This window comes from Salvelinus alpinus, chromosome 8 (assembly GCF_045679555.1).
Source record: "Salvelinus alpinus chromosome 8, SLU_Salpinus.1, whole genome shotgun sequence".
NCBI classification, from domain to species: Eukaryota; Metazoa; Chordata; class Actinopteri; order Salmoniformes; family Salmonidae; genus Salvelinus; species Salvelinus alpinus.
In genome coordinates this window covers 58,262,126-58,285,965 of record NC_092093.1, presented here as the reverse complement: position 1 = coordinate 58,285,965, position 23,840 = coordinate 58,262,126, and the positions used below count along the sequence as shown (strand labels likewise).

The 23,840-nt window shown below is 43.0% G+C and overlaps 2 protein-coding genes across 3 annotated transcripts; one reads left to right on the top strand and one right to left on the bottom strand.

Moving 5' to 3' along the window:
* Window positions 1-10,963: 10,963 nt before the first annotated feature.
* Window positions 10,964-18,761, top strand: LOC139583350 (protein APCDD1-like). Its single transcript, XM_071414321.1, has 3 exons — window positions 10,964-12,156; window positions 15,540-15,861; window positions 16,893-18,761. Exons 1-3 carry the CDS (start codon window positions 11,665-11,667, stop codon window positions 17,342-17,344), a joined length of 1,266 nt encoding a protein of 421 aa, XP_071270422.1. The 5' UTR covers window positions 10,964-11,664; the 3' UTR covers window positions 17,345-18,761.
* LOC139583353 (vesicle-associated membrane protein-associated protein A-like) lies at window positions 18,350-23,806 on the bottom strand. Of its 2 annotated transcripts, none has more exons than XM_071414325.1 (6): window positions 23,609-23,806; window positions 22,508-22,660; window positions 21,971-22,074; window positions 21,273-21,353; window positions 19,480-19,656; window positions 18,350-19,289 (listed from the first exon to the last, which is right to left on the bottom strand). In XM_071414325.1, exons 1-6 carry the CDS (start codon window positions 23,664-23,666, stop codon window positions 19,128-19,130), a joined length of 735 nt encoding a protein of 244 aa, XP_071270426.1. In that variant the 5' UTR covers window positions 23,667-23,806; the 3' UTR covers window positions 18,350-19,127. The 2 variants fall into 2 exon arrangements, with proteins under 2 accessions (XP_071270426.1, XP_071270427.1); XM_071414326.1 differs by lacking the exon at window positions 23,609-23,806 and adding an exon at window positions 23,203-23,541.
* Between the last annotated feature and the right edge of the window lie 34 nt (window positions 23,807-23,840).

Below are 23,840 nucleotides of genomic sequence, written 5' to 3'. Positions count from 1 at the left end.
TGCTGATGCACAACGAAATTGTATACTTGCATCTTGTGTATTCTACTATTCTAACTGTCAACAGTAAATTCCTATTATTTATATTTTTTTGGGGGGGGGGGGGTTGGGGCCCGACTGCTTATGTCGCTTAGGCCTGGAGCCGGGCCTGAGTACACATGCTCTAGGCCACCGATGAATCATGCAACAGTCTTTATTTAACATTGCAACAGTGTATTGTGTGGACCTTATTCTAATACGCTGAAAATGAGAAAAATAACACTTCTCAGCTCCTCTCAAGAGGCCCTTGCAGTCTACAAATGTCCTCCACCTTTCAATAGCAGTCTGAGATCTGACCTACTGGGCTCTGTCTCAGTAGTAAACCCCTTAATCTGACCAAATTCACATAGAAATATGTATTAGATCTATCATTCTAATGGAAAGCATGTCTGAGAAGCAGTGGATCTTTTTTATCTGTGCTATTTCTATGCTTCTGTGCTCTTAAATCTCAATTTTGCGTCTTTTACTTTCGGTTTTGTACACCAGCTTTAAACAGCTGAAAATACAATATATTTGGGTACGCCCTTCTCCCCCGATTGCTCAGTTTGGCCGGGCGGCCAGCTCTAGGAAGAGTCTTGGTGGTTCCAAACTTCTTCCAATTAAGAACGATGGAGGCCACTGTATTCTTGGGGACCTTCAATGCTGCAGAAATGTTTTGGTACACTTCCCCAGATCTGTGCCTCGACACAATCCTGTCTCGGAGCTCTACGGACAATTCCTTCGACTTCATGGCTTGGTTTTTGCTCTGACATGCACTGTCAACTGTGGAACCTTATATAGGCAGGTATGTGCCTTTGCAAATCATGTCCAATCAATTGAATTTACCACAGGTGGACTCCAAGTTGTAGAAACATCTCGAGGATGATCAATGGAAACAGGATGCACCTGACCTCAATTTCGAGTCTCATAGCAAAGAGTCTGAATACTTATGTAAATAAGGTATTTCTGTTTTTCATTTTTAATAAATTATCCAAAAAAATAACTTTCGCTTTGTCATCATGGGGTATTGTGTATAGATTGATGAGGACAATTTAAAAAAAAAATCCATTTTAGAATAAGGCTGTAATGTAACAGAATGTGGAAAAAGTGAAGGGGTCATGTCATACTAAAGGGAGTATCTCCGATTTACGTACAGAATAATACGAAATGCTCTGAGACCACATTGATCATTCTCTCTCTCATAACTTCTTTGTTGGTCATTGTTTGGACAGTTTTTCTCTGCAAGGGAGCAATACAAAAATCATACTCTGAACCTGATTGGTGCATCCATTCGCTGTTAGTGTTGTGAGCTTGGCAACCCCCGAAGGAAACAGAAAGCCTAGTCAGAATGCTCATTGTTCTAGGTCCTCATTTGAAGTTTGGGCTTGCGAGAAGACTTTGTAGAACAACAGCCAGTGTACTTGATCTTCCATTGCCTTGTTATTAATGGCAGTTAGCCATCTATGGATGTGGAAGGTTCGGTTCAAACTGCTACTGAGATGCTTGTTACTGATCCTCCAATGGTTGGACTCATTTTTTCAAATGTTCTGGGCTACATTTATAAATGAGGGTTATTATTAATGACTGAATCAGTCTACTTTATGGCAGTTCACTATCTATCGATGTGGAAGGATTGGTTCCTTCAAACTAATCCTCCAATGATCATCAGTGCAGGTTCCTTTTTTTTCTCTCTTAAATGAGGGTTATTATTAATGACTGATTATAATTGCTTAGTTTCGAAACACAGGGGGAGACAACCCAATGGCACTCGACACACAAAGATCTCTTTGCACATATAGAACGTTTTCAGAACCCCAGAGCCAGAACGACATTCCTTCTTTCCCAGATCTGGGTGTGTTTGTGTCGTCTTGTGTTGGTCGTCAACGCACCACATGACCACCACATTGAGATGTTCAAGCAACAACACACACTGCGTAATTTTTCTCCTTCAATTATTTTACAGACAGTTGGCTTGTCAAGCAGTTTGCCTGAGGATAAAACATCAACTTTTGTCTGGTTTGTCTGATCAGACAACAGAGATGACCTGTCTGAAGAATAATGCTTGATTTTCCCTGTTCTCACATAAGTTATTCTGTTATTTGTTAAGAATAAGAATAAATACTGTGTTGTCCATTTACTGGTTGCTCACTGGGAAGAAATATATGTGACAATGTTGGAACAATTTGGAAAACTGATTGGATTTGAAAAAAGTCATCAATGTAAGAGACTTTTGTGTTTTTTTTCACACCACTTTTAACCTAAATCCAATGACATGGTGACATTTTTGGTTGATATATAATCAAATCAAATGTTATTTGTCACATGCGGCGAACACAACAGGTGTAGGTAGACCTTACCATGAAATGCTTACTTACAAGCCCTTAACCAGCAATGCCGTTTAAAAAAAAATAAGAGTTAAGAAAATATTTACTAAATAAAGTGAAGTAAAAAAGTAACAATAAAATAACAATAATGAGGCTATATACAGGGGGTACCGGTACACAGTCAATGTGCGGGGGTACAGGTAGGGGTAAAGTGACTATGCATAGACAATAAACAGTGAGTAGCAGCAGCATAATTAAAGAATATATATATAATAATAAATAACTAAAAAGTAAACCATTAAAAAAATAAATGAATTGGGGGGTCAATGCAAGTTGTCTGGGTAGTCATTTGATTAGCTGTTGAGCAGTAAAGCTGTTAAGAAGCCTTTTGGACCTAGACTTGGCACTCCGGTGCCGCTTGCCGTGCGGTAGCAGAGAGAACAGTCAATGACTTGGGTGGCTGGAGTCTGGCAATTTTCAAATCAAATTTTATTGGTCACATACACATGGTTAGCAGATGTTAATGCGTGTGTAGCAAAATGCTTGTGCTTCTAGTTCCGACCATGCAGTAATATCTAACAAGTAATCTAACAATTTCACAAGTGTAAAGGAATGAATAAGAATATGTACATATAAATATATGAATGAGCGATGGCCGAACGGCATAGGCAAGATGCAGTAGATGGTATAGAGTACAGTATATACATATGAGATTAGTAATGTAGGGTATGTAAACATGATATAAAGTGGCATTGTATAAAGTGACTAGTGATAAATTTATTACATCCAATTTTTAATTATTAAAGTGGCTAGAGATTTGAGTCAGTATGTTGGCAGCAGCCACTCAATGTTAGTGATGGCTGTTTAACAGTCTGATGGCCTTGAGATAGAAGCTGTTTTTCAGTCTCACGGTACCAGCTTTGATGCATCTGTACTGACCTCGCCTTCTGGATGACAGCGGGGTGAACAGGCAGTGGCTCGGGTGGTTGTTGTCCTTGATGATCTTTTTGGCCTTCCTGTGACATCAGGTGTTGTAGGTGTCCTGGAGGGCAGGTAGTTTGCCCCCGGTGATGCGTTGTGCAGACCTCACTACGCTCTGGAGAGCCTTACGGTTGTGGGCGGAGCAGTTGCCGTACCAGGCGGTGATACAGCCCGACAGGATGCTCCCGATTGTGCATCTGTAAAAGTTTGTGAGTGTTTTTGGTGACAAGCCAAATTTCTTCAGCCTCCTGAGGTTGAAAAGGCGCTGCTGCGCCTTCTTCACCACGCTGTCTGTGTGGGTGGACCATTTCAGTTTGTCGGTGATGTGTACGCCGAGGAACTTAAAACTTTCCACCTTCTCCACTACTGTCCCGTCGATGTGGATAGGGGGGTGCTCCCTCTGCTGTTTCCTGAAGTGCACAATCATCTCCTTTGTTTTGTTGATGTTGAGTGTGAGTGTGAGGTTATCTTCCAGACACCACACTCCGAGGGCCCTCACCTCCTCCCTGTAGGCCGTCTCATCCTTGTTGGTAATCAAGCCTACCGTAGTGTCGTCTGAGTTTAGTTGGAGGTGTGCATGGCCACGCAGTCATGAGTGGACAGGGAGTACAGGAGAGGGCTGAGAACACACCCTTGTGGGGCCCCAGTGTTGAGGATCAGCGAGGTGGAGATGTTGTTACCTACCCTCACCACCTGGGGGCGGCCCGTCAGAAAGTCCAGGACCCAGTTACACAGGGCAGGGTCGAGACCCAGGGTCTCGAGCTTAATTACGAGTTTGGAGTGTACTATGGTGTTAAATGCTGAGCTGTAATTGATGAACAGCTTTCTTATATAGGTATTCCTCTTGTCCAGATGGGATAGGGCAGTGTGCAGTGTGATTGTGATTGCGTCGTCTGTGGACCTATTGGGGCGGTAAGCAAATTGGAGTGGGTGTAGGGTGTCAGGTAGGGTGGAGGTGATATGATCCTTGACTAGTCTCTCAAAGCACTTCATGATGACAGAAGTGAGTGCTACGGGGCGATAGTCGTTTAGCTCAGTTACCTTAGTTTTCTTGGGAACAGGAACAATGGTGGCCCTCTTTGAAGCATGTGGGGACAGCAGACTGGGATAGGGATTGATTGAATATGTCCGTAAACACACCAGCCAGCTGGTCTGCGCATGCTCTGAGGACGCGGCTGGGGATGCCGTCTGGGCCTGCAGCCTTGCGAGGGTTAACACGTTTGAATGTTTTAGTCACGTTAGCTGCGGTGAAGGAAAGTCCGCAGGTTTTGGAAGCGGGCCGTGTCAGTGGCACTGTATTGTCCTCGAAGCGAGCAAAGAAGTTGTTTAGTTTGTCTGGGAGCAAGATGTCGGTGTCTGCGACGGGGCTGGTTTTCTTTTCGTAATCCGTGATTGACTGTATACCCTGCCACATACGTCTCATGTCTGAGCCGTTGAATTGCGACTCTACTTTGTCTCTATACTGACGCTTAGCTTGTTTGATTGCCTTGCGGAGGGCACTTTCAGTTTTGCTCGAGTGCTGCCATCAATCCAAGGTTTCTTGTTGGGGAAGGTTTTAATAGTCATCGTGGGTACAACATCACCGATGCACTTGTTAATAAACTCGCTCACCGAATCAGCGTATACATCAATGTTGTTGTCTGAGGCTATCCGGAACATATCCCAGTCCACGTAATCGAAGCAATCTTGAAGCGTGGAATCAGATTGGTCGGACCAGCGTTGAACAGACCTGAGCACGGGCGTTTCCTGTTTTAGTTTCTATCTATAGGCTGGGAGCAACAAAATGAAGTCGTGGTCAGATTTGCCAAAAGGAGGGCGAGAGAGGGCTTTGTATGCCTCGCGGAAGTTAGAGTAGCAATGATCCAGAATTTTGCCAGCCCGGGTCGCGCATTCGATATGCTGATAAAATTTAGGGAGCCTTGTTTTCAGATTAGCCTTGTTAAAATCACCAGCTACAATAAATGCAGCCTCAGGATATTTTAGGGTCTTCCTCTAACACTGCCTGGTATAGAGGTCCTGGATGGCAGGACGCTTGGCCCCAATGATGTACTGGGCCATACGCACTACCCGCTGTAGCGCCTTATGGTCAGATGCCAAGCAGTTGCCATAGCAGGCGGTGATGCAACCAGTTAAGACGCTCTCGATGCTGCAGCTGTAGAACTTTTTGAGAATCTGAGGACCCATGACAAATCTTTTCAGCCTCCTGAGGAGGAATAGGCGTTGTCGTGCCCTCTTCACGACTGTCTTGGTGTGTTTGGACCGTGATCGTTTGTTGGTGATGTGGACACCAAGGAACTTGAAGTTCTCAACCTACTTCACTACAGCCCTGTTGATGAGAATGGGTGCGTGCTCAATGATTTCACATCGAATTCCCATTAATTGACAGCTCAACCAAATGTAAATTAAAACTAAACGTTTAACTAATGTCTGTGCCCAGTGGTTATCTACTCCAGGTCATAGAATCAGGATTTTAGTTCTAGTTTCTAGTGCCTAATACACCTCAAATCACTTCAGTCTGGATGTTAATGTTAAACCCCAGCGTGGAATTTCTATCCATCTATCTGTATCTGCCATCCCTCCACAATTCTCGCCATTCCCGTCTTCCAGAAAGTGATCTGTCCTCTCAAAGGGCCTGAGTGAAGATGAGGTCAGCTGATTCCCTTCTGTAAGGGCCCGCTAACCCTTGACCTCTGGGTCCTGTTGTAACAGTATAACTTTAAACCGTCCCCTCGCCCCGACACGGGCGCGAACCAGGGACCTTCTGCACACATCAACAACAGTCACCCACTGAGCGTCGTTACCCATCGCTCCACAAAAGCCGCGGCCCTTGCAGAGCAAGGTGCAACACTACTTCTAGGTTTCAGAGCAAGTGACGTAACTGATTGAAAAGCTAGTAGCGCGTACCCGCTAACTAGCTAGCCATTTCACATCCGTTACACTGTCACCCCCGGCGACAAAGGCCAGAAGGATTCCATCCCTAATCGGCCTCCAGACCTCCCTGAGCAGGAGAGGAGCCCTGTAGAGGACCACAGACACAGCTAAGACCACAGACACAGCTGCTCTTTTCATCTCCTCACAGACACTCCCTCATTCATACTCTGGTCCTTCAATGGAGGATCTCCATTAAACATGTCTTTTAGTCCGAGATTATTCTGTGTCCAGTACCGGGAAACTGTCACAAAGTGCATGTAGGAGTGCTTTTATGTTATAGTTCTAAAGCACAGCTTAGCACCTGACAGTCAACATTGGGAAACAGGTAGTGCTATTTCACAAATCCTTGTTTCACTGAAACAAGTTAAAACATTGGTTAAAATGTATCAACATGTATGGAGGGAAGGGATGGGGGGATGGAGAAGGTGTGACAGGATGTCAGTCAGTGATTGGTGTCAAGTTTAAATACATGTACTTTATAGCATGTTGACTAACTTCAACAGCTCTTTGTCCAGACATTGACATTGAGGAAACATTCATATCTCCTTGATTACACTACAAAGTGAGATTTGATATCAGAACCTTTCAATGCCTTCATCAATTGCAATACTAAGTACTCATTCAAGACATGCCCATTCATGGACATGAAATATTATTTTTCTACTTTCTCAGGTTGCATTTTTGCCCCTCTGAGCATCAAAAGGGCATCCAACGCAAGCATGTTTGATTAAGCAACACAAATGCCCTTAGTAAGTATATTTTGGTCTTGTTAAATACACTCAGGTTCCCTAGATGGGTTGGGTGAGCCAGTGCTAGGCTGCTAGTAGGCTGGCAGACAGCCTGTGACCACAAGGAGTAGACTCTCACTCCTGCACACACATACACACATACACACACACACAACACACACACACACACAGCACAGAACACACAACACACAACACAGAACACACAGCACAGAACACACAACACACAACACACAACACACAGCACAGAACACACAACACACAGCACAGAACACAGAACACAGAACACACAACACACACACACAACACACAACACACAACACAGAACACACAACACACAACACACAACACACACAACACAGAACACAGAACACACAACACAGAACACACAACACACAACACACAAACACACAACACAGAACACAGAACACACAACACACAACACACAACACACAACACACAACACACAACACAGAACACAGAACACAGAACACAGAACACAGAACACACAACACACAACACACAACACACAACACACAACACACAACACACAACACACAACACACAACACACAACACACAGCACAGAACACAGAACACAGAACACAGAACACAGAACACACACACACAGCACAGAACACACAACACAGAACACACAACACACAACACACAACACACAACACACAACACACAACACACAACACAGAACACACACAACACAGAACACAGAACACACAACACACAACACACAACACACACAACACAGAACACACAACACACAACACACAACACAGAACACAGAACACAGAACACACAACACACAACACACAACACACAACACACAACACACAACACAGAACACAGAACACAGAACACACACCAAGGTGAGACCTTCTATGACTTGGAAGATGAATATCAGAATATAAGGACTCTGAAGTTGGCCGTAATGATGGTAGCGACATTGTAAATATAATTACTTAGAACCGACAATATATTGTTTACATTGATAAATAGATTATGGATTTTTATAGATGTGTCTGGATACAATGTATCAAATAATATATTCTCTCAGTGCATGAATTGATTATCTTACTGCAATACAAGACAGACTGTACAGTAACTAAGAAAGAAAGAGTAGTCCATTTTCAGAATCTTGCTACTGGACATCACAACGTTAGAATAAAAAGTTTGGGTGTCTCATTCGACTTTGCTATTGACTTCAGGAGCAGGATTTCATACTGCAGGCTTCTTGTATGTTTAGATTCAACCAAACGGATACATAATTCATGTAGCTGTCACTGAGGAAATGCAGTTAGATTGGAGTGAGAGGGAATTTTTGACCACGCGCTGACAGATATCTGTCTCACTACTCAACTGCAAGGCATATTTATATTCCACCAAATTATTCATAACCCATGAGATTTCAATGTATATAGTAAATGCATTTATGTTGCTATAGCCTGATGTAAAATGTAGATATTGTATGATGTGTGTGTTGTATCACTGTACAGTGGATTCATGTATGGCAATACCCTGAACATGTATTTCTTTGAATGTGTAATATTTTACATTAATAATAATTTATAACGGTGGTGGTCTGAAATTTGATCGCAAAGCAGAAAGAAAGTGTAAATCGCCTTTTGTCAGTGGCACACTGTTGTGTGTGCAGACCTAGCTGCACTTATACTATAGCTGGTTATTTTGTCTCGTCCGGGAGTTGACTTTGATCATGTTCAGAATAGGGTTTGACTCATCGGTTTGTTGGGGGGGGCACTGAGTCACAGCACGAGTGCCCTCCTACGAAAGAAAACAGGACTTGTTGTGTGCTGTCAACTATGACACAGACAGGCGACAGAGCGAGATGTTCGTCCAATTGAAAATCATTTCGAAAAAGTCGGATAGAGGAAACCTATAACAAAATAAATTACAAAGTTGCTCTATGAGTCACATTGAACAACGACTTTATTAGTATATTATGAAATAAACTCGTATCAGCGCATCAAGTCACGTTTCTGGGAATGATTGACATCGGAGTGTTCTGCGATGTATTTTATTATTCTGCAGTGAACGGTTGGTGATGAAAGGAACAATGAGAAGAAAGGCAACTGATAATGAATAATACGTGTTAATGGACATAGGAGTGGTTCTTAGCTAATAAATTAAAAAGGTGTCGTCTCAGTCAAGACTAACAATGTTACTGATAAAATGGATTGTCTCTACTGCTGTTCTTTTCAATGGTGAGTTTGGAACATTCAGGTGTAAGTATTTACTAGTGATGTAGCCTAAATATTGTTTATTCCGTATCTATATTGGGCGATAGCCTTTAATGTTAATTTATATGTAGCCTACCTATTATTTGAAAATGTAATTATGAACAACACATAATTGTTATATTTGAGAATTGAGTAATAGATCTTTAGCAATGCATGCACTCTATTGCCATGTTTGTATAGTAAACTTTTCATAAATGTGTAGTATGCTACGCAAGCATTTATAATAAAAAAATGTCTAACTCATGGAAAAGTTTATAATAACATCACTCTTTCTCCACTTTGTCATGGCTCTCTGCTTCACTCAGACATAAGAGCCAGTGTCGGGACCTTGGGGAGGAAACATGGGCAGCAGCATCAGCACGCTGCTATTGTGGAATTTCAGTGTCAGTACATGCTCAAACATCTCCAAAGTGGAGGCCAGATCTCAGTGCATATGCCCCACAACATCACAGGCCACTGGGTATCCACCAGGTAATATAATGTGTAACATGCGCAATTAAACTGTTTGTTTATGAACCCTTATTAAGTACAGAATTGTAAGAATGTATAGTCAATATACTGTAGCGATGTCAAAGGGTAGTCCTGACTGGAGCTTGAACACAGGACCTTGCAGCTGTAGACACTTCAGCTGGTATTCCAATATATTTTACATTTTTATTTCACCTTTATTTACCTTATTTTAAGATATCTGAACTTCTTGCGGAGGTTGCTAGGCGTTGGGTTTTGTATTTATTAAGGATCCCCATTAGTTCCTGCGAAGGCAACAGCTACTCTTCCTGGGGTCAAGCAACATTAAAGCAGTTATATGCAATTACAAATATTACATGACAATTTTTTTTTTAAACATATTACATGACAATACATTTCATAATACGTTAAGTGTGTGCCCTCAGGTCTCTACTCTACTACCACATATCCACAATACAAAATCCATGTGTACAGTATGTGTGTGTACAGTGTGTGTTTGTTAGCATGTGTATGCGTGTGTCTGTGCCTGTGTGTGTCTCGTCACAGTCCCCGTTGTTGCATAATATTTATTTGTATCTGTTTTTTAAATCGGATTCTACTGCTTGCATCATTTACATGACGTGGAATAGAGTTCCATGTATTCATGGCTTTATGTAGTACTGTACGCCTCCCGTAGTCTGTTCTGGACTTGGGGATTGTGAAGAGACCTCTGGTTGCATGTCTTGTGTGGTATGCATGGGTGTCCGAGTTTAAACAAACAGCTCGGTGCATTCAGCATGTCAATACTTCTTACAAAAACAGTAGTGATGAAGTCAATCTCTCCTCTACTTTGAGCCTTGAGAGATTGACATGCATATTATTAATGTTAGCTCTCCGTGTACATTTAAGGGCCAGCCGTGCTGCCCTGTTCTGAGCCAATTGTAAATTTCCTAAGTCCCTCCATGTGGCACTTGATCACACGACTGGACATTAGTCTAGGTGAGACAAAACTAGGGCCTGTAGGACCTTCCTTGTTAATAGTGTTGTTAAGAAGGCAGAGCAGTGCTTTATTTTGGCCAGACTTCTCCCCATCTTAGCTACTGTTGCATCAATGTGTTTTGACCATGACAGTTTACAATCCAGGGTTACTCCAAGCAGTTTAGTCACCTCAACTTGCTCAATTCCAAGATTTAGTGAAGGTTTAGTGAATGATTTGTCCCAAATACAATGCTTTTAGTTTTGAAATATTTAGGACTAAATTATTTCTTTCCACCCATTCTGAAACTGACTCCAGCTCTTTGTTAAGAAGTGATTTCACTCGCTGTAGTAGCTGACGTGTATAGTGTTGAGTCATCCATCCGCATACATAGACACACTGGCTTTACTCATGCCACTTTAAGTCAGTGGCATGTCATTTATTTATTGCCTTAATCTTACCTCATTTGCAGACACTGTATATAGATATTTTCTATTGTGTTATTGACTGTACGTTTGTTTATTCCATGTGTAACTCTGTATTGTTGTTTGTGTCGCACTGCTTTGCTTTATCTTGGCCAGGTCGCAGTTGTAAATGAGAACTTGTTCTCGACTGGCCTACCTGGTTAAATAAAGGTAAATTTTTTTAATAAAATTAGTAAAGATTGAAAAAAGTAAGTGGTCTAGACAGCTGCCCTGGGAAATGCCTGATTCTACCTGGATTATGTTGGAGAGGCTTCCATTAAAGAACACCCTCTGGGTTAAGGTCACTCACTACACGAGACAGGATAATAGCACTGTTCTGTATGTAAGCCTACTTGGCACAACAACAGGTTCAGCTTCAGACTTCTCAGTGTAAAGTCTTAGGTGTTGAATCAACTGGTGCAATTAAAGGTGGGGGGGTCGACTCCAGTTACCCACCAGACTCACTGCATAATTCCGAAATAACAAATAATTTGACTAACCCAATTTCATGAATGTTTTCCTCCAGTTCCACTACCGGGACAACCGCTGCTCCTCCCCCACATACACCCTCCTTGCCCGGGGCAAGCTGTACCTGCGCCAGGCCTCCTGGGTGGTCCGCGGAGGCACCGAGGCCGACTATCAGCTTCACAGCGTCCAGGTTGTGTTCCACAGCCCCGAGGCAGCCATGGACCTCAGCCAGTGGCTCAAGCCCAGCTGTGGACGTCCGTCCCTAGATGGAGGAGGAAAGTGGGTGGCCTGGGAGCCCCACGTCAGCTATGACCTGTGGAGTGAGGAGGAGCAGGGGAGGGACTGTGCCCATAGGCTGGGTTTCACTATGAATGAGCTGCAGCTGGTGCGTGTGGAGCGGCGCCGCCATCATGGTGTCTGGCTCCCTGATGACCACACCGAGGAGCTCTTCCTGGGGGACGTCCACACTGAGCACACCCAGAGGACCCACCACACACCCTCCAGCTACCAGCCGCCACTGCAGAACACCAAGGTCAGACACAGAGATATATAATATATATTATGCTCTAATCTATTCTACTATATTTCGATGGTCAGAGTCCCCTTATTATCACTTACATACTGAGACCCCATGAGTGAGAATCCTTTTAGATTTTTGGGCAGATAGTATCATTTTCAAGTATCTGTGAATCTGTTTGTCAAATCCCTACCAACTGAAAAGTATTGTGGGTATTAAAGATGACAAACTGTTGCAGCAATGAAACCACACATGTACATTAATTGATACGTGATATTCCAGGCCTGTGTATTCCTATTTCCTTTGAAAAATCACAGTATTGTCTGTATGTTTTTGTACACAACGACAGACACGTTATGTGAAATGGGAGAGAATATGAATTGTGCAAACTGCAAACCCAGCAGCAGAGAAGATCCATGGATTGCAGTGATCATCCGTTGGTTGGTTTTTCACGGGCGCTCTTCAAAGAGAATAGCAAAGAGTGGCACAGTATGCTCTGCTCTGAATTTCTGAATTCCTGCCCTTACTCTGTGGTAGTGTTGGTGCCTGAGGCTGTATCAAGGACAGAGGGATAAAACTGGAGCCGGACCAGAGAGATGGAACCAGGCCTTCAGTTCAGAAGCTCCCTCCTTTCCTCCCACTCACAAAAGGATTCGTCCCTTTCATGCCCCCCCTCCCCCCCCCCCTCCCCCCCCAGCATTTACCCATATATCTACCAGCATGTATTTTTAAAAACTAATACAAACAACTCCCAGCCTATAAAGTGTCAGGTCAATGTAAATGAGCTGTGGTTAAAAGCTGAGGCGATTGATGTTGAAAGTGACTCATGCATGCACTGGTGGTGGAGTTACAGTCAGCCTTGAATGAATAGAGTTAGTCACGTTCAGCTATAACGTCAATCTGATGCTCAAACCCTGAGTGCAATCTCAAAAGGGCTCCACACATAACAGGGGCTTGATGAGCTTATTTACGAGATTGTACTCACAACCCAATGAGTGTAAACAAGGATCCAAAACCATAAAGGCAGTCATAGCGTACGATGATATTTTTGATGTTCTGGATGTGAAAATAGCTCCTTTTCTTTTATTTGTCTATTAAACTGTGTCTCCGGATTCCCCACCAATGTCCTTTTGAAACACGCACCTGTGGCTGATACTGTTTAACGAAGGACTTGAGACCAAGGCACAGACGGCACCTACTGCTTTTCAAAGAGCCCCATCCAGAGAAGAGAGAGAGGAGTAGTAGCCCCATCACCGAGTGCATTTTCCAGGCCAGAGAGAAGCTTTTGATTCTTTGCCTATGGTGGTTGTTTTCATCCCTGCCATCAATCTAGGATGGCAGACCCATGTTAAATGATCTGTTTATTATCTATGCATAGTTACTTTACCCCTACCTACATTTCAGTGGAGGCTCCTCCAAGGAGGAAGGGGAGGACCATCCTTCTAAGTGAATTTCATTAAAACAAAATTAAAAAACATTAAAAAAGTTATCCTTTTTAGATAAAACTATACTAAATATATTAATGTCACCAAATAATTGATTGAAACACACTGTTTTGCAATGAAGGTCTACAGTAGCCTCAACAGCACTCTGTAGGGTAGCACCATGGTGTAGCCGGAGGACAGCTAGCTTCCATCCTCCTCTTGGTATATTGACCAATACAAAATCTAGGAGGCTCATGGTTCTCACCCCCTTCCATAGACTTACACAGTAATTATGACAACTTCTGGGGGACGTCCTCCAACCTATCAGAGCTCTTGCAGCATGAACTGACATGTTGTCCACCCAATCAAAGAATCAGAGAATGAATCTAGTACTGAAAGCATAAGCTACAGCTAGCTAGCACTGCAGTGCATAAAATGTGGTGAGTAGTTGACTCAAAGAGAGAGAAAGACAATAGTTGAACAGTTTTCAACAAATTAATTTCTTCAAAAATGAAGGAGAGGCGAGAGAGAGAGATTTCGTCATTTCTTTTCACTTTTAGTTTCACTTACTTAGCTAGCAAATGCAGCTGGCTAGTCGAGTCTACTCAAACACCTGGCTCAAACAGGGGGATGCTATGTTAGCTAGCTAGCTATGACTATCCAACATAACACTGGAACTCTTCCAAGTCAAGTCAAGATAAGCTTTTGGTTTTATACATTTATTGCAATTGGGGCCCGCCGGTGTAACTGCTTACTGACTATACACTAACGTTACTGCATGATTGTAGCAGGTTTACTAACACATTAGTTATATTATCTATGTTGACTAGCACGATACTTTAGCTAATATGGGGACAACGATGTATGCTGTGTGTAACGGGTATGACATGGTTTGAAAGTTTTTTTTGTCTGGTCACATACAGCTCATGTGTTGTGCATTGAGGTCCACAAACAAAGGGAAAAGGTGAGAGGAGGAGAGTGCATAGAGGTGAGAAGGAATAAAAAGTGGCTGCTATGAAAGTGAACTGTGTTTACGGGTGATCAGGGGTGTATTCATTCCGCCAATTCTGTTGAAAAACGTTTCTTAAACAGAAGCAAACGAAACGGGGATAAATACCTGAATTGGTCCAATAGAAACTATCATTTGCAACTGTTGGAGCTAGATGCAGGCAAGAGTGTGCAAGGCGGTATTGAATGTGTCACTGTGTGTCACCTCAACATTTTCTCTCAAACGTTTCATTCATAGGCTAGGTTGTAGCAACGTCATGATGGGTATAGGGAAAATTTGAGTATCATGTAGTAGCCTAAACCTATCGCTGTTACATTGAACTGGGTGATGGGAATATGAATGACAATCATCCAATATGCTGTAATGGAAATGAATTGTCCTCCCTCATCATAAACTGCACTGACCGCCACTGCTTCATGTACTAATGATCTCGATTAACCTGTACCTCCGCACATTGACTCGGTACCGGAGGCTATTGTTATTTTATTGTGTTACTTTTTTAGTAAATCTTTTCTTAACTCTATTTTCTTAAAACTGGTTAAGGGCTTGTAAGTAAGCATTTCACTGTAAGGTCTACACCTGTTGTATTCGGCGCGTGTGACAAATAAAATTGTATCTGATTTGCAGTGGTGCCATGAACACTCCCAAGTAGCATATGAGAAGACAGTTTGCCATGCTTCTCCTTTATTAGCCGGGTGGGTCAGAGTCAAACAACAGTTTGAATGGCCTCGTTTGTGTTTTTCATCATCATGATTGGTTGTCTGTTGACATTTCAGTGATACCATCAGTGATGATATTTATCACCATGCTGTGACTCATTAAACCGCTTAGAAATCTGAAATATAGTTCAGACTTTTGTGTTAAACATCAAAATGAGATGCATTCCAGCATCTAGTCTCTTGCAGGTGTGTGAATTTCTTTTGAATCACAATATGAAAACGTAACATTCTGAAACACTATTACAGAACCATGACCGTACCTGCAGTGTCTGCCGAGTCGTTGCCGGGGCGGACGAGCACCATCCTCCCATCCTGCCCTGCGAAGACAACCTGCCCGTCAAACTAGAGGGCCAATGGGTGAGCCAGCGCTGCGAGGTACGCCCTGGGGTTCTCTTCCTGACCCGCCATTTTGTTTTCCACGACCACAACTGCACTTGGGAGGGTCACTACTGGCATTACGCCGACCCAGTGTGCAGACAGCCAACGTTCAGCCTGTACGCCCGGGGTCACTACAGCCACGCGGTCCTATCCACCACGGTAATGGGAGGGACAGAGTTTGTCTTCACAGGTAGGTGTTACTGTCACAATAAATCTAAATATACGGAACAAAAATATAAAACAAAACATGCAACAATTTCTAAGATTTTACTGAGTTAGTGTTAAAAACTCAGTCTATTTAAATAAATTCATTAGGTCCTAATCTATGGATTTCACATGACTGGGAATACAGATATGCATCTGTTGCTCACAGGATCAGAAAACCAGTCAGTATCTGGTCAGTACCAGTCAGTATCCATCATTGCCTCATGCAGCGTGACACATCTCCTTCACTTAGCGTTGATCAAGCTGTTGATAGTGGCCAGTGGTATGTTGTCCCACTCCTCTTCAATGGCTATGTGAAGTTGCTGGATATTGGTGGGAACTGGAACACGTTGTCGTACACGTCGATCCAGAGCATCCCAAACATGCTCAATGGGTGACATGTCTGGTGAGTATGCAGGCCATGGAAAAACGGGGGCATTTTCAGCTTCCATGAATTGTGTACACATCCTTGTGACATGGGGCCATGCATTAGCATGCTGAAATGAATGGCATGACAATGGGCCTCAGGATCTCGTCACGGTATCTCTGTGCATTTAAATTTCCATCAATAAAATGCAATTGTGTTCGTTGTCCATAGCTTATGCCTGCCCACACCCCCACCGCCACCATGGGGTACTCTGTTCACAACGTTGACATCAGCAAACCGCTTGCCCACATGACCCCATACACGTGGTCTGCGGTTCTGAGACCAGTTGGACATACTGCAAAATTCTCTAAAACAACATTGGAGGTGGCTTATGGTAGTCAGCATGCCAATTGCACGCCCCTTCAAAACTTGAGACATCTGTGGCATTGTGTTGTGACAAAACTGCACATTTTAGAGTGGCATTTTATTGTCCCCAGCACAAGGTTCACCTGTGTAATGAAACATGGGACCAGCACTTTACATGATGCGTTTATATTTTTGTTCAGTGTATATAAATGATCACAGCTAATGATCATGCCATTATTAGTGTGTATAACAACCAACCTGACTATTTCCCTCTTGGTCTTCAGTGGACCACGTGAGGGTGACCCCAATGGACCGGGCCACCACCTCCCTGCTCAACGTCTTCCAGGGCAAGGAGTGCGGGACAGAGGGCTCATGGCGCCAGGGCCTGGAGCAGGATGTCACCCCCACCCATGGCTGTGCTGCCCTGGGCATCCGGCTGCCCCACACCGAGTACGAACTCTTCCGCATGGAGCGAGACTATGCGAACCGCCTCCTTCTCTTCAACGGCCAGAGGCCCACGGATGGCTCCAGCCCTAACCAGCCCCACAAGACAGCCACCTCCTACCAGGCTCCCCTGGTGCAGTGTGCAGGGGCTGGCCATGGGCAAGCAGAATGGAGGGAAACTGACAAGCTCCAAAGACTGTGGAGTAGCTGCTGCAGACACAGAGGTGGTGGCATGGTGGATATGGTTAGACTACTGCTTATTGCTGCTATCTCCGTTCTGCATCTCAGGTAGGAGTAGCTGAATGTTATTGTTGTTGTGGAGCAGCACTTCATTGACTGTGTATTGGACTTTCAGACTCTTTGAATACAGCATATGTGATTGCAATGTTGAATTGTTACATTCTATTATTCGGAGTCGTGTTCAGTAGACATCAAATGAATAAAACGCTTTGACAGGAAGTGAAACTGGGAAGTACTGTACTTGTCCAATAAGAAATGCATTGTTCCTATGGTGTGCCCAACACAACACAAGTTGTCTATGGCCGTGATTCAATCTGATTGTGATTTGTCGACAATGTGCCATTTAAATCAGCGATCGACAGTTTCTACATACATTTTTGCACTTATAAATGAATAATATATTTTATTTAACTAGGCAAGTCAGTTAAGAACAAATTCTTGTTTACAATGACGGCCTACCCCGGCCAAACCCTAATGACGCTGGGCTAATTGTGCACCGCCCTATGGGACTCCCAGTCACGGCAGTTGTGATACAGCCTGGATTCAAACCAGGGTCTGTAGTGATGCCTCTAGCACTGAGGTGCAGTGCCTTAGACCACTGCGCCCCTCAATACACATTGATTCTTGAAGACTATAACTTATAAATGCCTCATGAGCTTAGTTCGACTGTCATACCCAATCAGAACCCAGAATAAACTTTAACTCCAATATTTGTAAACATTGTAAATGTCTGTATAGCCTCAAAACATGGTTAAAACTATACATTTGATATAACAGATGGGCGACGACTTTGTTATTGATTTAACTGCTGATAGGCCTTAATGACCTATTTGGTCATTTCCAAATGAGCTGACATATGCAAAGATTGCCTTTAAAAGCTGCATTGTCGACAAAGCGCAATCGGATTGAATCCTGGCCTGTGGTATCATGCAGCTCACTTCAATGACATCTGCATGTTCATCACAGATTTTGGAATTAACAAAATGGAGGATAGCAAATAGAAAATTAAGCCTTGCTCTTCCTCAAAGACAAAAGATTAACAAAGATGACAAGCCACTAGAATGTTAAAGATTTTATTTATTTTTCATCAATGTTAAATACCATGGGACAGGACTGGGACAGGACTGCAAGAACGGTGACCTTTTTGCCTCACAAGGGATATAGAATTTGTGTAAAGGAAAAAAAAACCTAGAAAGAATTGTAATAATAATAAAATTCATTTTTTATAATTGTGTTTATGTCAGTAGGGAAAAGGAAAGAAATGTCCGTAGGAGACACCTATATTCCCAGCATACTGTATCATTTCACATACCTCAAGAAAAAACTAGATTTGAAGAATTCAGTGAAAATGAGAATGTTTCAGCAACATGTAGCAGAGTCTTTTGTTTGGAAGGCTTTTTCTTCATCCCATTTTCTTAAAATTATTAAAATAACAGACAAGACACGGAACATTCCAACTCTTATTAAAACCACAGAGAGAGAGAGAGCTCATTTAGATTTATTTTTTGCTTCCGATTTCAACCAAGGTCACAAACCCAGTGCCCCGACTCACCTGTTATCAATGCTCTGATAAATGTACAATTTACATTTCCCCCCAAACATCCCTCCCCTGATTCCTCACCCCAAAAAAGATCAGAAAAAAAAGAAAAAAAAAGAGAAAGCTCATTCCTCTGTTTTTCCATGTGTACTAACCATGTGAGATTGTAAAAGGCGAGGCCTGCTTATGATTGGGTACACAGAACATATGTACGTACGCCGTGAGCTGGCGCTACGGCCAGGCCCTTGGAGACAAACGAGCCCATGCCGGCTCACTTTCCTTTTCTCTCGCTCCTCCCCTACAAGACAAACTTCCCTAGGAAGAATCCGATGAAGATGGCTGCTATGACGACCAGTAGCGAGGGGAGGGAACTGGAAGAATGCTGTTTGCTCATCGTGGCGCCCGAGCTGGAGACTATGTTGTCTGACCGGTGGGCCTTCCTCATCCTCAGGCCCTCGTCCTGAGAGGACAAACACAGTAGGTTAGAACACCAAGGCTTTCACACATGCTTCTCTACCACAGCCATAGGCCGAAGCCAATATCATCTTAACAAGAACATTGTCTTCACAATATATTACCGTATATCGCCAATATATAACAATATCCTAATACCACCTCAATCTTAGACATCACACAACCTATGACCATACCTTGAGTTGTCTGTTCTCGTCTGAGAGTTTGCCCACATCATACTGCATCCTCTTGCACTCGTCCATCAGTTTCTTCATCTCAGAGTCGTCCATGGATGCGCTGATTGGCTTGGGCGCCGACGTGCCGTCAGCGTTGGAGTTGAGTACGGGGGCAGCTTTGGTTGCATCAACATCATCCTGGAAGCAAGGGAAGTGGAAAAAGGTGGCGAAAAGACAAACGTGAACAAGAGGCTAGTTTCCCTCCTGACATTGCTGTACATTCCAACCACACAAACTCAACACGCTTTAGAGTAGACCAAACTTCATGAAACTGTTGAGCCGATGGAAATTATTATTATATATATAAAAAAAAAGTGTTAATTAGTATGAAGCGGTAATACATTTCCATTCAAACTACTATTCTAATTACATCCAGCTACAGCAGGGGAATAATTATTTTGGGTAGATGAGAAATAATTATTATTTCTAAATTATATATATATATATATATATATATATATATATATATATATATATATATATATATTAAAAACAGACCTTCTCTAATCTGCAAATTGATTTTGACAAGAGAAAAGAAAAAAAAACATTCGGTGCGGCCCTCCATTGAATTTTGAAAGCCTAGTGAGGCCCTTCAGCCAAAAGGTTTGCCCACCTCTGGCCTACAGTGAGTAAACGACACCTGCACTTCAACTTCCTGTCCTGCCACAAACCTGCCACTCCCTGCCTCGCACTGAGCTGTGTGCTGACATGAACTCCGGGAGGTCGCTGGCGTCGTGGGCTGCCAGGTGGTGCCAGTGTCCCACGGGGGTGCGGTACTCTCCGGGGGTGGAGGCTGCTCTGTCGCCCAGGTGCCTGGTGCTGAGCTTGGGGGTCTGCTCTGGCCCTGGGGTGATGATGGGTCTGCCCATGGCCCTACCACGGGTCTCCCTGGCACTACCGCTAGGCTATCGCACATGCATGCCAATAGATAATGTATATAGCTTTAGGTTGTTTAGTGGTTGCTTGGATTGTAGGGTAGAACATTCGACACTCAATGTATTATAAACGGTTATACACTCTTACTGTGTTAAACAAACAAAACGGACCTATCACATACTAGGAACAAGCTTCCATTCAAATCTCAATTGTTACAAGCGGTGAGTATTTCAGATATGACTTTGGGGAAGTTTGAGGTAGAAATGCTGGTTAGTACAGCAGCTATTTACTTCAAGTCATCAAAAATCCATGATATCATTAGCACCCATCAAATGACTGTACCTAGGCAAAGGCAGAGAAAGGAACAACCAACAGTAACAGGGCAAGGAGAGGGAGAGAAATCCAAGTAGAATCTAGGAGAAAATGTGAAAAAGATGCATTGACAGACAACATTGACCTGTAGCCGTGACAACAGTACAACATTGGAGGTATAATATCAAACAATTATAAACTGGGTGATTTGAGCCCTGAATGCTGATTGGCTGAAAGCTGTGGTATATCAGACCGTATACCAGGGGTATGACAAAACCTGTATTTTTAGTGGTTTAATTATGTTGGTAACAAGTTTATAATAGCAATAACGCCCCTCGGGAGTTTGTAATATATGGTCAATATACCACGGCTAAGGGCTGTGTCCTAGCACTCCACGTTGCGTCGTGCTTAGGAACAGCCCTTAGTCGTGGTATATTGGCCATATATATATATATCACACCCCCTCGTGCCTTATTGCTTAAATATAACACCAGAACCCCTGATGGCAGCTGATAGAATTTCCACTCCTTTGGAAAGTCCAGCCTTTACTACTATACACTACTTACCATTTTATCGTTGTCAGTGGGCAGTTCGAACACACATCTCAGCTTGGAGTCCATGAAATCATCTGGCGTTGCATCTTTCCACTGTGGAGATTCAACAAGGAGAAGTTGAGATTGACAAGTAGATGATAAGGTGAACAACACAGATTGATCAGTTGATCACAGGGCCAGTTACAAGTCTATAGACATTAGGATGTGGAAATGCTGATACATCTGTGTAATATGCCATTTGCTGCCCTCTGCTGAACAAATCATAAAAAGGATTCTCCAACTGGCAGACCAAATTATTTTATTTGGCCCACTAAATTCTGAGCTAAAACAAAACACGTGGGGGGGGGGGGGGGGCATACGACTAAAAACACCAGCAAATCAGCTCCAAGTGATTTTAATTTTTGGAAATCTGTTCCAAAGTATTCCCAGGCATAAGAGAGATACAGTATGTGATTATATGTCAAATGTAAACAAGATTTGAAATGATTATGTTTTAGTCAAATAGTATATCCGTTTGGGCTTCTTGCGGTCAACAGTAAACTCATTATTTGTAATTATGATCAAGCCCCCTGACCAGCCACTGAATCTAGTTGATGATCCCTGCAGTACTGAAACCTGTAAATCATCAAAAGCAGGTTTTCCTTTGATGACACATCGACTAACATAAAGCACAACATGTATTTGGTAGTAATGTGGACAGGAAAACTTACCACTGCATCCATGTCTGTAGCAGTGGATGGTGCAAAGATTGTCTGTACCATGAATTTGTGTTTACTTTTTTCATTGGGGTCATAGTCAAAGGGCTGCAGCATTACTGTTGAGACAGAAGATATGGGGTCAAAGCTGGGGTCATGACTATGCATACATATAGGCCTACTGATACATGCATTTGACATTTACATGCCTGATTCGTCTGTACTTGGAGCGGCAGGTAGCCTAGTGGTTAGAGCGTTGGGCCAGTAACCGAAAGGTTGCTACATCGAATCCCCGAGCTGACAAGGTAAAAATCTGTTGTTCTGCCCCTGAACAAGGCAGTTAACCTACTGTTCCTAGGCCGTCATTGTAAATAAGAATTTGTTCTTAATTAACTCACTTGCCTAGTTAAATAACGGTAAAATGTTTAAAAAAATAAATAAATCACAAAGTCAGACAATTAATTAAAGTGGAAATAGTGACATGATATAATTTGTTCTTGTTTGATGTTGTGGCAGCACAGTGAAAAAGGTCTGCAAATGCAAAAGCCTTACCAGAGACAGTGACAGTGGCTCCTGGCTCAATCATGCCGCTGTTGGGCCTTACACAGTACCGGCGAGGTGCCGTCGTCTTCACTTTGAAGCATACTTTTCGGTCAGAGGGATTTTTGAGCTTGAGGTTTGTGGTCACTACATCTGTGAAGGGACCTGCATTGGAGAGAAAGGAGATGGTGTTGAGGGTCAATGGAGTCACCTGTACAATGCACACAGACGGAAATGACAACCAACTTAGACTAGTTACACGTTATGGCAAATGATTTTCTATATAGTAAAATGACCCATTAAACACAATAGTGTTAACCGTTGGCTAGGCTCAGATAAACATGTAGTTTAAGGCATAAAAACATAGCCAACGATAATACATAGTTAACTACACCTCGCTCTCAATGTGATACGCACTAGGGATGCGGTCAACAAAATACCATAACAATGCGTTAACTATCTGGACACAGTGCAAAGTGTGAATGAGTGGGATAGCTAGCTAGCATATGAGCGGTCAGTCAATCAGCTTCCTTTAGCTAACTACTATTTCCAATCAACAACTGCAATTTTAGCCGTGTCACCCTAGCTAGCTAACTTAGTTAAATAAATCCGGGAAAATAATAGTATATGTCATGACTGGTCTAGTCAAATCAGAATGTGTTGCTTGTTAGTTTACCTATCTAGCTAGTTAATGTTATAGTACTTACTTGGCCAAACAACCATGTCAGTGACTATTATTTCAGGCTAACGTTAGCTAGCTATCAATGATCCCTGAGTGACTGACAGCAAACTAACGTTACAGTAGTTAGCTGTGTCAATGTCACAGTAAGAAGTCAGCTAGCTAGGGTAACTAGAGACCATACGCCCTCCGCGGCTGACGATAAATGTTGTACAGTGATAGCTAGTTAGCTCTATTGGTAGCTAACTGGGTAAAGGCCCATAAATCCTCGCTGCCATCTCAAAATGGCGGCGGTATGCGTGAGGTTTCAATAGGGTTGTTGAAGCTAACACATCCCCGGTCCACGGAGCTGGTAACGTTCGCTAGCTTGCTGGCTAATCCACTGCCGAAAGCGTCTACAAGTGGTAGCTAGCCACCGACAGTATTCATCTTACCTTTAAATTTGAGATCATACGGCGGTTCAATAACTATGATCTGCTCCAATTTAGACATTGTGTTGTTGAAAACTGTTCCAAGGAGCCGGTGTTCAGTGTAAGATCGCTCAGAGCCAAAAGACGTGCACACGAGTTACAGTTGTTACGGAAGCGCGCAAAATACACATCACCGCGAAACCCGTGCTCTTCACCTGAAATACAGAGCAGATAATTGTATGTATGGGCAACATAA

What these genes read in the sequence shown, in the direction of transcription:
- LOC139583350 (XM_071414321.1), top strand. Translation starts at nt 11,665, where the DNA reads ATGAATGTTTTCCTCCAGTTCCACTACCGGGACAACCGCTGCTCCTCC. An exon ending in CGCCACTGCAGAACACCAAG is followed by an intron (nt 12,157 to 15,539) that starts GTCAGACACAGA and finishes ACACTATTACAG; the next exon opens with AACCATGACCGTACCTGCAG. An exon ending in GACAGAGTTTGTCTTCACAG is followed by an intron (nt 15,862 to 16,892) that starts GTAGGTGTTACT and finishes CTTGGTCTTCAG; the next exon opens with TGGACCACGTGAGGGTGACC.
- LOC139583353 (XM_071414325.1), bottom strand. Translation starts at nt 23,666, where the DNA reads ATGTCTAAATTGGAGCAGATCATAGTTATTGAACCGCCGTATGATCTC. An exon ending in GTATGATCTCAAATTTAAAG is followed by an intron (nt 22,661 to 23,608) that starts GTAAGATGAATA and finishes TCTCCAATGCAG; the next exon opens with GTCCCTTCACAGATGTAGTG. An exon ending in ACGAGAACAGACAACTCAAG is followed by an intron (nt 19,290 to 19,479) that starts GTATGGTCATAG and finishes TTGTCCTCTCAG; the next exon opens with GACGAGGGCCTGAGGATGAG.